The 15,313-nt window shown below is 48.7% G+C and overlaps 1 protein-coding gene and 1 long non-coding RNA gene across 6 annotated transcripts in view; one reads left to right on the top strand and one right to left on the bottom strand.

Annotated features, from left to right (window-relative positions):
• Armc9 (armadillo repeat containing 9) overlaps nucleotides 1-8,892 on the top strand; it is a 122,174-nt gene extending 113,282 nt beyond the window's left edge. For 2 of the 3 annotated variants that reach the window (XM_034521624.2, XM_034521623.2), the window contains exons 24-25: nucleotides 6,364-6,536; nucleotides 7,669-8,890. In XM_034521624.2, the coding sequence (XP_034377515.1) occupies nucleotides 6,364-6,536; nucleotides 7,669-7,691 (196 nt within the window). In that variant the 3' untranslated portion in view covers nucleotides 7,692-8,890. Of the gene's footprint in view, nucleotides 1-6,363; nucleotides 6,537-7,668 lie in introns of all 3 variants that reach the window. The other variant, XM_076914870.1, reaches the window with a different exon arrangement.
• Nucleotides 1-15,313, bottom strand: part of LOC143434823 (uncharacterized) — a 48,523-nt gene that overhangs the window by 19,037 nt on the left and 14,173 nt on the right. The gene's annotated exons all lie outside the window — the stretch shown is intronic.

Below are 15,313 nucleotides of genomic sequence, written 5' to 3'. Positions count from 1 at the left end.
GCCTTGAACTTATAGAGAGCTGCCTGTTTCTGCCCATCTAGTGCTGGGATTGTAGGTGTAAGCCATCACACCTGGTGGCATCAATGAAATTTTGCAAGCAGATGTGGTCCTGGGACAGGGAAGATGATGCAGTAACTAAGGGCACTTGCTGCTTATGACACTAACCCACAGTGCTCCTCTCAAGGGGAATAGAGTTTATTACAGAGCCAAGACAGAGGCCACTCCAAATTCAGTGTACCAATGAGGTAACAGTCTGACCCTGCTTTTTATAGTGATAGAACACAGAAAGTCCTAAACCAAGGTACTTTTCAAATACATTGATGGAAGTATATAGGAGGCAGTTACAGTGACAGGATGCCTAAGAGAAACTGGCTTAGACCTGCATTACTCTAACCTCTCCACAGCCACTGACATTCTGAGCTGTCAAGGAGCTTTGTAGAATGTCCAATAAAAGGTGCAGCTTCTTCCTAGGGACTTTCTGCTGCTCTAGCAAAGGACCTGCCTTTAGTTTGAAGCACCCACCTCAAGCAGTTTCACTGCCATCCATAACCCTAGCCCCAGGGACTCTAACAACCTCTTCTGGCTTCTGAGGCCAGGCACACATGTGGTGCACGCACATACATACATACATACATACATACATACATACATACGTATATACATACATACATACAATACACACACACGCCCTCACACATACACATAAAGAAGAGACAGAGACTTGGACCCTACATGGATAGGCATAGTGATGCATATCTTTGACCCAGCACTCAGGAAGCAGAAGCAGGTGGATTTGTGAGTTCAAGGTCAGCCTGGTCTACACAGTGAGACCCTACCTCAGAAAAAAGACTTGGATCCTGTTCCCAAGATACTTCATTATACCTATGCATATATTCCAAAATGTTTTAAAATTAAATCCAAAATACTTCTATCCCCAAGCATTTCAGATAAAAAGAGACACATTCTGTCCTGGAACTCACTCTGTAGCCCAGCCTGGGCTTGAATTCACAGAGATCTGCCTGCCTCTGCCTCCCAAGTGCTAGGATTAAAGGCGTGCGTCACCACTGCCCGGCTGCTGCAGTTTTTTACAATATGAGAAAAGAGTTTATGTGTATATTTTTCCCCCTTCCCTCATGTGCCCCTCCAGATAATGTAGCAGCTCAAGATACAGTATTTAGTACATCCAGCTAAGAGCAACACTCTGGAATCGAAAGCCACAGATGGCACAACAGGGGAGCCCAGTGTCTGGGTGCACACATGTTAATTGTTGGTGGCCGTTAGACACCTGCCTTCACCCGGTGTAATTTCTTCTCTCCTGTTCCCCGCCTATCTCCACCACCATTCTCATTATTCTCAGGCCAAAGTGTCTGTAGCAGCAACTAAGAGTCGGTTCCAAACCTAGTGAGCAGAGAGCAGCCCCTAAGCACCTCCTGTGTGCCTTCCTGTGTAAGGAGAGGACATGGGATCCCCTGCTGGGGTGCTCAGCTGCGGGGGTGACTCAGCAGCATTCCAGACACTAGTGAAGATGCAATCTCTCTGGTGTCTTGTATTGCTCTGCAAGCACAATGTCCCCATTGATAAGCTGACATAAAGCAGCACCCTAATAGATTCCGGCCTATCTCGGGGCACCTCCCAATGAACACATACGTCAAACTGCCATGTGTTCCTGAAGCAAATGACTTTCTGAAAGTCATGGGTGAGTGCCCTCCTGGACTTCCTTTTGGCCTGCCCACTCTAATGTACCCTAGTCTGGTTGTTCTCTATCCACCCAAGACCGTTTCCTGGCTCCAGCTCTGGTTCCAGATAGCTGCCTCACCATCCTGGGGGGTGGATCCAGAGGCTGCTCTGCCTTTGGCAGTGCCCTTTCCATCACCTCTGCAGAAGCTGATGACAACTCCTTGCCAACACACGCTCCTCCTGCAGCACCAACCAAGACTTGGAGAGCCTTGGCAGAAGGGGGCAGGGAGGGGGGTCTTGGGTGCTACCAAAGGCTGCCTTCCTGATGCTCAGGCAGGACTTCAGTCCTTCTCAGCTAGTAGGAAGAGCCAGCCAGAGGGAGCTCCTGCCTGAGGATTCTCTCTTCCAGACCCAGGAAGGGTCATGAGCTGCTAAGCAAAGAGTCCCAGTGACCCATACAATGTGAGTCAAGGCTCTTCCCAAAGACAACATGATATGTATCTAGAGAGAGAGTTAAGATGTGGGCTCTTGTGACTGCAGAGGCTTGATGGGTTAAGACTGAGGTGGGGCCTGTGGGAGATCCAGGGAGGGAGCCAGTTCAGTCCAAAAGCTTCCTGCTCATATCAATACTTTTACTGGTGGAAGGTTATCCCTTGTTATTCAGGCTCCCAACCAATTAGTTAGCTAAGTCCCAGCACATAAGTTCCAATTTGATTCAGTAGGGGCATCTGCTTTAATCCCACTACAATGGGGAAACCCAAATCCTATCCTCAAGCCCATTTGACACAGAGAGACAACCATCTCTGAATCCCCCTGCGGGAGGCCAGTGTCCTTTCCTGTTGGCTGGGAGGGCACAGCTCTCTGCACCCTGAGGTCTGGGTCCTTCTCTCTTTTCTCTATGTCTTCTGCTGATCACCTCTGCTGACCCCTGGCTCCGCTTGCCAGTACTGGCCTCACAGCACCAATACTGGCCAGGCTCAGCAGCCTTTGAGGGCTGGCTCCAGACTGGCTGCCTGGGCTGGCCAGTCTGCCTCCGGACTTGACTGAGGACAGGAGCATAGCACCAGCTCTGCCTCTGCCATTGCAGGACTCGTGTGGCTCACAGGGGAAATTTTCGTTTGTTTCCATGTTGTTAGCCTTGGTAACTCTGCTTGCTTCACAGTCATCCCTTCTCTCAGTGAGCTAGAGCTACACCTGCAGATGCTGACACATTAAAAATGTTTGTGTATTTTACAGCAATTTAAAAATTAAGTGTTAGCCGGGCAGTGGTGGCGCACGCCTTTAATCCCAGCACTTGGGAGGCAGAGGCAGGCAGATTTCTGAGTTCAAGGCCAGCCTGGTCTACAGAGTGAGTTCCAGGACATCCAGGCTTACACAGAGAAACCCTGTCTCAAAAAACAAAAACAAAACAAACAAAAACAAACAAACAAACAAACAAAAAGTGTTGTGAGGGCTGGACAGATGGCTCAGAGGTTAAGGGCACTGACTGCTCTTCCAAAGGTCCTGAGTTCAATTCCCAGCAACCACATGGTGGCTCACAACCATCTGTGATGGGGTTCCATGCCCTGTTCTAAAGACAGCTACAGTGTACTCACATACATAAAAAATCAAGTGTTTGTGCCAGCGACAAAATACCAAAATCAGAACCATATATACATATATATGCATATGTGTGTGTGTATGTGTAACATCTAGATAGATATATAAGTGTAGGTGGGTAGATAGACAAGATCCTGTCACAAGATATATAGGTAGACAGCCAGACAGTTACAGAGGTAAAAATAAACTTAAAAAAATTAAGGCCACAATTTCCTCCTACGAAACTCCCAAAATTGTAACCCTCGTTTATGGGATGCCTACACCTGGGACTCCAACTTTTTTTTAAGACAGGGTCTCACTATCATAGCCTTGGTTAACCTGGAACTCAATATGTAGACTAGGCTGAGCCTTGGTTAACCTGGAATTCAATATGTAGACCAGGCTGACCTCAAACTCACAAAGACCTGCTTGTGTCTGTCTCCTGAGTGCTGAGACTAGAGGCACGTGCTGCCACTGCTGGTGTCTTTACTGTTTTTAATTATATGTATGTGTGTGACTATGTAGGTGTGCACGTGAGAGTTCAGATCCCTGTGGCGCTGGAGTGACAGGTACTTATGAACTTCCCAATGTGGGCGATGAGACTTGAACCCAAGTCCTCTGCCAAAGGTGCTCTTAACCGCTGGGCCACCTCTCCAGCCTCCATATTTAGCCATTTTACAGATGGAGCAGCTTATTCATGCTCTGCCACCAGCTCAAGAAGGGCAGAGCCGGCCCTGTGCCTCTCTAGGAAGAATAGCTCAAGCTTTCTATGGTCCTGAGCTTCACACCTCAACAGGGAGCATCCTTCACTACTATAGGAATTGGGGGGGGGGGGCCCATAGCCTCTTATTATCTCTATACTAGCTTAGGAGCCCCTATTAGCAAGCTCAAACACATCTGGATACACAAACTATGTGTCCCTCACACTCTAAGGCATGCACTTAGGAGAGGGAAGACTGGCCACCCGCGGTGTGTGCGCAGTGTGTAAGCTGAGGTGAGCTCGTTTAATGGTGACATTGAGCAATGGTCCCAGGGCTTCACTTTAAGACACAGAAAAATTGACTTTTTTTGTAAATAGTGAGAACGGGGCTCTCAAGATGAGAAGGCAGAGTTCAGTGTATGTCACTACTTGTGACTGCAAGGCAGGATGGGTGGGGAGCGCTCTGCCCAGCCCCAGCCCAGCCCTGGGAGACAGTGGAACCCAGACCCCAGAGTGCCGGTCTGACAACACTGAGCTGTGAGGAATTAGTGGAAGGCAGCTGGGAAGCGGCTCTTCTCCACTCCTGGCGTCACTGCCTGCGGATGAACTCAGGGAGGCTCTTGAACTTTGGACCCGCAGTCTACATCTGCTAAAAAGGAACACCTGTGTCGCAGGACTGTTTGAGGATTCAACATCACTGTATCAGCAAGACTTTCCTGGCCACCCTTCCTAAAATCAGTTTCCTTGTGCTGTGGAAGCAAATCTCTGCACTGGGAGAAGCAGGACAGCCTGGCTACGTCTGCCTTCTAGAAGTCTGACCCATACCCTCCAAAGTGTATGTGTATTAGAGCATCGTATACTTTGCCTTGGAAGACGGTCTCCTCACCTATACCTGTTTCTAGGGGCTGCCTGTCTTCCTTAGCTCAGTAAGGACATGCTCCTGAATCTAGATGGACCAGTCCTTACTGCGGCCACTTTGTCTTCACCACTCTTGCCTGCCAGGGGACCCTGCAGACATTCCCAACCCTTCAGAATAAGCAGCCATTATGACAGCCAACCATGCTTGTGCTGTCAGCCACTGACGAAGAGACCTTATGTTTTCACATTTACCTACGTAATGTGTGTGTGTGTGCGAGAGCATGCATGCGTGATCTGATTGAGTCGGTGATGGACAGGCCCACTCCTTGACCAGAACTGCTTAGCTATGTAAACCCTTTGCCCTCTGTTTAAAGCTAAACCACATCAGGACCCTGTAGACAGGCTCAAGGTTTTGGGTGTCCACTGGTCCCTTTTATTTGTTCCCCTACTGTGCCCACACTGAGTAAATCTCCTTTCTTTGATTTTCCCTATTGTTCCTACCTTTAATAGCCCTACTAAGGACAACTGACCTAGCCAAGCTTGTGAGGGCTGCCGGGGTTACACCCTGACAGGACAACTCTGATAGCCCTCCTACAACAATGTAGTCCTGGATTCAGGAGCCTGTGATCCAGACCCTTTGGGGACCATGGTTCTGCTTCCGACAGCTCCCTGATGGTACAGTCCAGACAGTACTGCCTGGGGACCTGCATTTAACCCCCAGGATGGTAAAAGATATGGTCAATGGTGTTCTATGTCGTGTGCTCTTTCCCCAAAAATAAATACAACAAAAAAAAATTTGGTGGGGCATGGTAGTGTATACCTTTAATCCCAGCATTGGAGAAGCAGAGACAGGAGGACCTCTATGAGTATCAGGTCATCCTGGCCTACATAGAAAGTTCCAGGGCAGCCAGGGCTGTATAGTAAGACCCTAACTCAAAAAACTCAAATAAATTGTCAGTATTCTCCCCTTCCCTGCCCTGTTAACCCCTTAGGTGTTCTTCATTCTTTCTCTCTTCCCCTGTGATATGGCTGCCACATTGTCAGGTCCCAGAGGCAGGAGCTGCCCTCCTCTCACACGTCCTATCCTGACTCTGGGAGCTAGAGAGGTGGCTCAATGGCTAAGAACATATATTGTGCTTGCATGGAACCCGAGTTCAATTCCCAGCACCCACATCAGGCAGCTTACAACGGATTGTAACTCCAGCTCCAGGGGATGTCCCTGCCTCAGGCACATGTGTGCACATAAGCAGGCACACACGCACACCATGTAAATAACACTAAAAGTGTTTAAAATGTAAAAAAGGAAAGAAAAAAAGCCTGGTGTGGTAGCACATGTCTTTAATCCCAGCACTCTGGAGGCAGACACAGGAGGACCTCTATGAGTTCAAAGCCAGCCTGGTCTACAGAGTGAGTTCCAGGACAGCCAGAGATGTTAACAGAGAACCCTGTCTAGGAAAAATCTAAAGAAAGAGGGAATGAATGAATGAATGAATGAATGAACAAAAAAGCTGTGATTCTAGATTGCATGTTTTTTTTTTTTTTTCTCCCAGGGAATTCACACCAGCCTTCACCTACAAGCCCTGGGTACCCAGTACTCCAGAGACCATGGAACAGAACCCACTCAAGGCAAAAGCATTGTCTCTGGCCCCTCAGTTCTCCTCAAGTGGTCCCCAACAGGCCAGCCGCCCGGCTTCCACAGCATCCTCCACGAGGGACCTGCACAGTAAGTCAGCCTTCACCTTGCTGGGATGCTCAGAGGAAGTTTGTGTTCAGAGGTTCTGTGCTGCTGGACTTGGGCCCCTGAGCTGTTAGTGCTCTGGCCAATGGGGAAGGGACATTTCCCTCCTCTATAGAACCAGGGCACTTCCCAATGCTTCCTTTGTCCCTGGGACCTGTCCTTTCCTGTTTACTCCCTGCTCTTAGGTCAGCGGCTAGTGTATACGCTGGCAGAGTGACACCCTGAGGGTCTTGTCTCTTAAAAATAAGATTCCCACACTCTGAGGGGCTTGCAAAGGCCAGCTGACCTGTCTCAACTGTGTAAGATTGGTCTAGAACTGAGATCCACCTTCTGGTGGGAGGCCTCTGCTCAAACCCAGCCTCTCCATCTTCCTCGACATCTTTCAGCCTCAGCCCTTTGACTGATCTCCACCCCAGCTAGTGGGTCTTTGCCACGGGCTTCACTAACAAGGAGAACAAAAGTCCAGAGCAAAGATGTCAAGCAGTACCAAGTCACCAGCTTAGGTACAGACACCTCTTGTCTCTACCCATCCCTGGCCAGGCGCTGGCATTCTATCGAGGTGATGGGCCATGGCTCAGCCACCATGGGCTCTCTCTATTCCCTCTGGAAACGGTAAAGCGGAGGCTCAGGTCAGACTACTTCCTCCCAAACTCAGTGGCAGTGCCAAGGGGCCATGGAAAAGCCTCCCCAGGAGGAAAGCAGTCAGGCCTCTCTGACCCCGTCCCCATTTCCAGGCTGCACAGGGTTGGGGATCCTCAGTTAATAATAATCACAGTAATAACACCACCCCATAGCTGATGGCTGGCCATATTCCACATCCAGTCGCATCACATAGCCCAAGCCTGGCGTACGGAGTCCCTGAGTGGCGGATTTGCTATGTCCTGTGGACTCAGCAAACAGTGAGCTGTTGCCAGGAGGCACGCTGAACAAACCGACCAGGCGGCCTGCTTCCTGTGAGGAAAGACCTGGGCGGGCCACAGAGCCAGGACCTGGGAGGGAAAGTTCTCATTATTCTGTTTGTACAAGGGCAGATTGAAAGAAGGAACTGTATGGGATAGAGGGGTTCTGTGCAGGAACCACTTGGCACTGGCATGTGGCTCTGGCTTCTCTCCTACAGGCAGCCAGTCCTTCAGGAAATGAAGATGGCTTCCTTCCCAAGCTGTGACCGTCACGTTGTCCGAGGACTCATCAGCTTCCAGTTCTCCACCAGCCAGCAGCTGCAGGTGATGGATGTGAAGAGACACTTGTCTCCGAGATCCTGGGTGACTGAGGATCCCAGGCATGCTGGCCCTGCAGGCTGCCCAGGAGTCGAAGCCCCACTGTCCGGGCATCATCTCCTCAGACTGAGCCAAGGGAAGGAGGAGGAGGTCTCCTCCTGGGGGAGGTCTTGACTGCCCTCCTGGTGAGCAGAGGTTCCCTTGTCACCTTTTGCACCCAGAGGAGAAAAGGGAGTAGTCTTTGATAGGAATGGCAAATTCTGGACTCAGCTTCCCTGGCCTTCATAGATTCCAAGCTAGACACGAAGCCATGCCAGTAAGACAGTATCATCCAGCCTGAGAAGGGTGTGCCAGAGAAGTCTCTTCCCAGGCGCCTGGCCAAGGTACTTGGTAGCCCCTCACTTCTCATGTGAACCAACCACAAGCAAGTAAGGAGGACAGAAAGCCCCCAATCTCGAGGCATGAGCTTCAGCTGCCTCTAAACAAGTGGTTCTCAACCTGTGGGTCTCAAACAACGGGATTGTACATCATATATCCTGCATATCAATGTTTATGTTACAATTCAGTAAGATTACAGTTATGAAGTAACAATGAAAATAATTTTATTTTGGGTTGTGGTCACTACAACCCAGGGAACTGTATTAAAGGGTCACAGCATTAGGAAGATTGAGAACCACTGCCATAAACCTTGCTAAATAAATTTGCAGAGGATGGGGGATGGAGACAGGGGAGAATGTGGTCCCAGTGCTCATGTACAAAGTTCTAAAAATAATAAATTTAAAGACAAGAATATGATGCGGGGCCACGGATGTATGTAGGTCATGGGGAAGAGCACTTGCCCAGAGTGCACAAAGCTCTGGGCTCCATCTTTGGTACCACGGAAACCATATGCTGTGCTGCTCACCTGTTAGTCAGCATGAGGAAGGTCACCCTGTGCTACGTAGTAAGTCTGAGGCCAGCCTGGGCTACACGAGACCCGTCTTTTAAAAGAATATGGTGCCGGGCAGTGGTGGCGCACGCCCTTAATCCCAGCACTTGGGAGGCAGAGGCAGGTGGATTTCTGAGTTCAAGGCCAGCCTGGTCTACAGAGTGAGTTCCAGGACAGCCAGGGCTACACAGAGAAACCCTGTCTCAAAAAAAAAAGAAAGAAAGAAAAAAGAAAGAAAGAAAGAAAGAAAGAAAGAAAGAAAGAAAGAAAAGAAAGGAAAGAAAGAAAAGAGAGAGAAAGGGAGGGAGGGAGCGAGGGAGGGAGGGAGGGAGGGAGAGAGAGAGAGAGAGAAAGAAAAGAATATGGTGTAATCTAATGTATAGAGTAGACTCCATTTCCTCAGACAGTTGTCTGGGTTTTATTTCTTTTACTTTATGTGTATGAGTGCTTTGCTTGCATCTGTGTATGTGCTTGTGTGTGTCTGATGCCCATGGAGGCCAGAGGAAGGTCTCAGCAGCTCTTACATTGAAGTTATCGGCAGCTGTGAGCTTCCACATAGGTGCTGAGAACAGACCCAGGTCTACAAGAGCAGCAAATGCTCCTAACCACTGAGCCATCTCTCCAGCTCTTCTTTATACACCTTTAAAGATCCTAGAAAGATGAGGAACTTAGCCTGTCTGCCTCCCGACCCCTGGCAGTCACATCCCCATCACTGCAGAAATATGTGCCTCCCTCTGCTCTTAGGAGGCTGTGTGCTAAGGGCCTGAAGCACCACCTAGCTCCACCTGTGGCTGCCCAAAGTAAGTGTGCCTGAAGTATAATACAGCAGTGTGGCAGGCGAAGGGCTCTGGAATGGAGTGGTTCTGTGATGAGATCTGGGGATGAACTGCAAAAGAGGGTCATGAAGAAGGCACTCCACCCACCAGCCAACGCCCCCAAGATTCCACAGGTGCCAGCGCCTGGCACAGCCTTTCCCTGCCTGGTGTGGGAGTGGCAGGCACCTAGGCTGGGGAGAGTCATCTTTTCAGGCCCCTGGAATGAAGCGCACAGCTGAGTGGAAGTCAGACTGTTCATCGTTTGTCTGGTCGTGTAGAGGGACGAGGGGACTCTTGCACAGGCTCAGCACACTGACGTCACCAAGCAAGGTGTGAGTTGTTCTCTGGGATATTAAGCATCACCCAGGCTTTTTACCGCACTCCTACAAGGGCTCCTCCCAACACACATTTCAAAACTGAAACTGGGAATAGACCTGTTTATAATAGTGTTTCCCTGTGTAGCCCAGGCTGGCCTGGAACCTGCTGTAGTGCAAGCTGTCTTTAAACTCCAGATCCACCTGCCACATGCCTTTTAAAAAGATATTGTCAACTGGGGGCTAGAGAGCTGGCTCTGAAGTTAGGAGTGAGTGCTGCTCCCGCGGGGGGCTTGGCACTAGTGCTCCAGTCTCCTACACAGACGCATCCATACACGTAATAGAAAAGAAAAGAATTCTTTTTGACAGCTTTTTTAAAATAAATAATCCAAATGTCTTGAGTGTCTTCTGTTGGCTCTGCTGAGATTGGGTATGACTCAGTCTACAGGGGGAAGAAATCAAAAACAACTTTTGGGGGTATTTTTGTTTATTGCTTTGTTTTGTTTTGTTTTTTGAGACAGGATTTCTCAGTGTAGCCCTGGCTGTCCTGGAACTTGCTTTGTAGACCAGGCTGACCTCAAACTCAAGAGTTCTGCCTGCCTCTGCCTCTGGCTCCTGCATGCTGGGATTAAAGACGTGCGCCATCACTGCCCAACCAAATAAGAAATTTTAATTTCATTTATGCAAATATGTTTTCTGTGAATGAGTGTGGGTTTTCTGGTTGCCCTGACACACTTGTAGCCAGAGGTCAAGTTTATGGTGTCACTTCTCTCCTTCTAACTTTATGAGGGATCTGGAGATTGAGCTCAGGCCATCCAGCTTGTAAAACTGGCTCTTATGAGTGAGTTCTCTCTCCAGCCCAAGCAAGACATCCCAAAGAGTCACCTGGAGTAGTGGTGCACAACTATAATCCCTGCTCTTAAGAGACAGAGGTAGATGGACCCCTGTGAATTCAAGACCAGCCTGGTCTACATGGAGAATTCTGGACTATCCAGAGCTACACAGTAAGACCCTGTTTCCAAAATAAGTAATCTAAAGAGATCTAAGCACTTGGCCCTAAAAATTTTCCAATGAAACTGACTGTGAGAAGCCATTGGAGGAATGTTCTGACTTCTGGAAGATTGTGACCCTGCCATTGCCTATCCCTAATCCTGGTATTTGTTACAATAAAACTTTATTTATAAAATAAGCAGCTAGCACATAGGCAGGTTTCCTTGTTTGACTTTTTAAAAATACTGCATTAAGTATTTATCTTGATTCTCTGAGTTTTCAGGTTCTTGCTCAAATCTTGAGTGAATGTGAATGTCTCACTTCCCTTATCCTGCAGGATCTGGGAGAATCCTGCAGGGCCTCCCAGTGCCCCTGACAGCATGTCCTATGCTTAGGTGGCTGCACCTACTTGCCTGACTGTTTATCCTCACTCAGTGGTCTCCAATGTATTGAGTGTCACTCTTAGCCTTTGTGTATAACAAAACATTTCCCACCACCACGTCTTAGCTTTACAGATATGTAGATCAGCAACTGAGTCTGGGCTGGGAGCATCCTCAGAACTTAGCTGGACTGCTGAATTATACATTGCAGTCAGGGGCCATTAGTTGACCGGGCCCTCAGTCCTCCTCCTCTGAGCCTCCACCTCCCAGCGAGGTGACTGGGCATGCTCGCAGTAATCTCAGGGTTCCCCTACCACAGGAAGTCAAACCCAAGTACTCTTTAAGTCGCTCCTGGTTTCAGTCCTCCTCTCCCATGGACCAAAGCAGGTCACATGCTCAGAGCGTAGTCAGTATGAGAGGCCACAGATCCAGGCTGCTGACTGAAGAGAAAGCATTACTGACCAGCCACCACATAGAAAGTGTGGCCCACACACCTACCTACCCCTTCTGACAGAGCCTGTCGGGGTCATTTGCCCATTGTGCTGCTGCCTCCCTGTTTTCATTCAGCCGAAGAACTATATCTTCTGGGGCTACTGTGTGGGAACATGGAAACACTACCCCACTCCCACGAGCTGCTGTTCATCATCTAGAAAGTATTCCTGGCCTTTGCAAATGGCTACAATCTCCATCAGAGCTTCCCACTGAAGGGGGAAGCGATGGGTCGATTTGAGAAAAGATGGGCCTAGCAGGTCCTACCAAGTCTTCTCCCTGAGGTGTCAGGTGAGGGCCTGGGAGAACATGGGATCTGGAAGGAAACCAGAAGAGAAAGAAGCAAAGAGAACCAGAGTGTGAAAAAGAAGAGCTAGACTGAGAGACTGCTCTCCATAAGTCCCAAGAGCTCGAGGATCTAAGTCCACTCCCCAGAACCCAGGTAGAAATACCTGGAGTCATGGCAGCACACATGCAGTCCGTGTGCAGGGAGGTCAGACTTGGCCATTCTGCTTGGCAAGCTCCAGACCAGTGAGAGACTTGCCTCAAAAGAACAGGGGAGGTGATGGGGCTAGAGAGATGGCTCAATGGTTAAGAGTGAATGCTCTTCCAGAGGTTCTGAGTTCAACTCCCAGCAACCACAGGGTGGCTCCCCCACCCCCTCCTTTCTTCTCTCCTCCTGCAGATCAGTAAGTAATTCTCAACTATGTCTTCATGTTCCTTGCCATGGTAACGGACTAAACCTCTGAACTGTAAGCCAGCCCCAATCAAATGCTTTTGAAGAGCTGCTGTGATCCTGGTGTGTCTATAGCAATAGACCACTGACTAGGATACTGCCCTTCCACTCTGTTCCTCCAGATCCAGAAGTCACTAGGACCTTCAGGCTTGTTGGGAAGCTGCTAGTCAGTATGGGGCCATGGCATCCCAGTGTCGGTCCCATTATAAGGTCCAAGGGAAGGAGCTGCACCTTGTTCCTCTCTGTGTTGGGTCTGTTAAGTTTTTAGGCCATTTTCCTGATTTTAATATGCACAATTTCAATTCTTCTCAATAAACCCACAGGAATGCTCACTTTCCACTCTCAGGAGCAAGGATCAGTTCCTACTGAAGGATGGGCCGACAGCTCCTGGATCACCCGGGGCTGCCGGTTTCCTTCTCCCTGAAAACAATCAAAAGCTGATTATAAAGTGGAATCTTCCTGGGCAAGGCACAGCCTGAAATAAAACCTCTTGTATTCAATATGGAGTAACTCGGAGTATGGTCCATAGCCTGACCTTAGCAGCTGGGCAGGGCTCGAATTCCTCTGCAGCCACCACAGTAGCACTGCTGAGGTCTGCTGTTCCAGTGGCTAGAGTCCAGAGAAGAATGGAGGGAGAGGCCATCTCCACACAATGCCTTCAAGGAGAATCACTCCGACATCAAGCACAGATGCACAACCGGGGGAGGGGAGTTCACAACAGGATGTGACCACTCTGTCCTTCCAGAGGCTACAAATGATCACAAACGGGACGATGGGACACAAGGCACCATTCGGTTCCATGGAATTGGCTGCACAGGTTGTCTGGCATGAGCTGAGATCCCAAGATTCCAGAGCAGTCTGAAATCAGGGTGTTCTGGTAGTCATGGTGTTGCCTGAGAACTGTCAACATTAGTCACAGCCTGTCCTGGGAGTTGACTGGAGCTGGAGGAGACCTTGATTTCTGTTTGCTTGTTTGTTTTTGGACATTCATTGACTGAAGTGTGCACATGCCATCTGCACAACATATCTGCAGAGGTTTTCAAGAGATAGCTCTCTTTTTCCGCCATGTGGGTCCTAAGGATCAAGTTCAGGTTCCCAGCTGATGGCAGGTGTCTTACCCACTGACCCATCTTGCCTGCCTGACTTTCAAGGCTGCAAATAATAGCTGCAGACGCCATGTTTCAAGCTCTGAAGGAAGCCAGAGGAAGAAGAAAAATAGCCACTATTCAGGAAGTCTGTGGTTACCACCGTTTGTAATAACACCCTGACCTGTTCCTGTTCTGCTTCTCTGAGCCTTTTTCTTTCTGCCTTTAAAAAAAAAAAAAAGATACTTAGATTGTATGTTGCTTGTTGATAGCTAAAAGATGTGTATTGAGAACAGCAGTCCAGGTCACTCAGACATCAGTAGCCACTCAAGCATCTCCAGCCATGGTGTTCTCTGTTCTCGGTCATTCTTACAAACCCACCTTAGGTCACACAATGGGTTGGATCCTCACTGAAAATCCTGATTTTTTTTTTTTTTTTTTTTTTTTTTTTTTGTCAGCAAATACTTCTCCCACAAAGTTTAAACCCACTTGTCTTTCATTGTCATGAAAGCAACTTTCCACCCTCACTTTGGCTTAAAAGTTAGAGAGGGTACCCTCCTACCCCAGGACTGTCAAAACTATGACGAGACAAAAACAGGAACAATATGGCCAGTGGTTGGAGAATCCAAGCATGGCAGGGCCAGGCCACAGTACACCTGACATTCTTGCTTTGTTGATGGATGCCCAGGACTCCTGCTGAGCTTTTGTTGGTAATGTTTCTGTTTGTTTTAAAGCCAAGTCTCACTATGTATCCCAGGCTGGCCTTGAACACATAAAGGAACCTTCCTCCTGGGCATGTATTTTAAAGTCACCAAACAAACTTTAAGGATTTCAAGGCTCACAATTACAATTGAAGAGAACTTGCCAGAAACTCTGTCTGGCCCAGGATGAGCCACGCTGTCACACTTTTCCTGCCTGGTAGTTTGTACAAGCAAGCACTGCTAGAATGGAAGGCCCCCATCATTAGTGGCCCAGGATGGGGACAGGCTGACACAGAAATGCCTCTGTTGGGGCTTATGTACCTCTGAGGTAGACTTGTTGCAAGGCCCTGCCCCTCCATCCTCTCCCTGGTTGGTTTGCAGGGATCAGACACTGAAGCAAGTTACCTTAGTACCCCTTGAGGACAGATTCAACACTGAACCTTGAACCTTGTAGCAAGGGGGTTCACTACATGGGGAGCGGTGCTGTCGGAGCCTGGCCCATGCTCAAAGCTGAAGTGTGTGCATGTGTGTGTGTACATTATTATTCCTGGCTGGCCTGGATACTTGCCTTGTAGACTAGGCTGGCTTCAAACTTACTGAGATTCACCTGCCTCTACCTCCTGAGTGCTGAGAGGGGACTAAAGGTGTGCACCATCACACCCGGCCATTAGTATATACATTTTAAATTATAGATTAATTGATTTGTACACATGTATGTGTATGGCCAGGAGTGTGCCATGGTGCATGTGTGAAGGTCCAAGAGAAGACAAGCAATGGGAGTCGGCTCGATTCTTCAACGACGTGGGTCAGCTTGGTGACAAGCTCCTTTACCTACTTAGCCATCTTGACAGCCATATTACTATATTGTAACTAATAAATAGTAACTGTGCACAAGCATCAGGTACAGTGTGACATTTCAGTGCACATAACGTCTACTGATCAGATCTTAGGCTGGCAGGAGGCATATGGTGCACCTCAGACATTTATCATTTTTTTTCTGTTGGAAACATTCAAAACTCCTGCCCACTGGCTCCTTTGAAATATTCAGTGACGTCTGTAACTGTAGTCACCCTATTAACTATATTCTTCCATCCCAACCATACCTGT

This window comes from Arvicanthis niloticus, chromosome 17 (genome assembly GCF_011762505.2).
Source record: "Arvicanthis niloticus isolate mArvNil1 chromosome 17, mArvNil1.pat.X, whole genome shotgun sequence".
Taxonomy (NCBI): Eukaryota; Metazoa; Chordata; class Mammalia; order Rodentia; family Muridae; genus Arvicanthis; species Arvicanthis niloticus.
The sequence above is the reverse complement of the archived record's forward strand: the minus strand, read 5'-3'. Positions and strand labels throughout refer to the sequence as shown.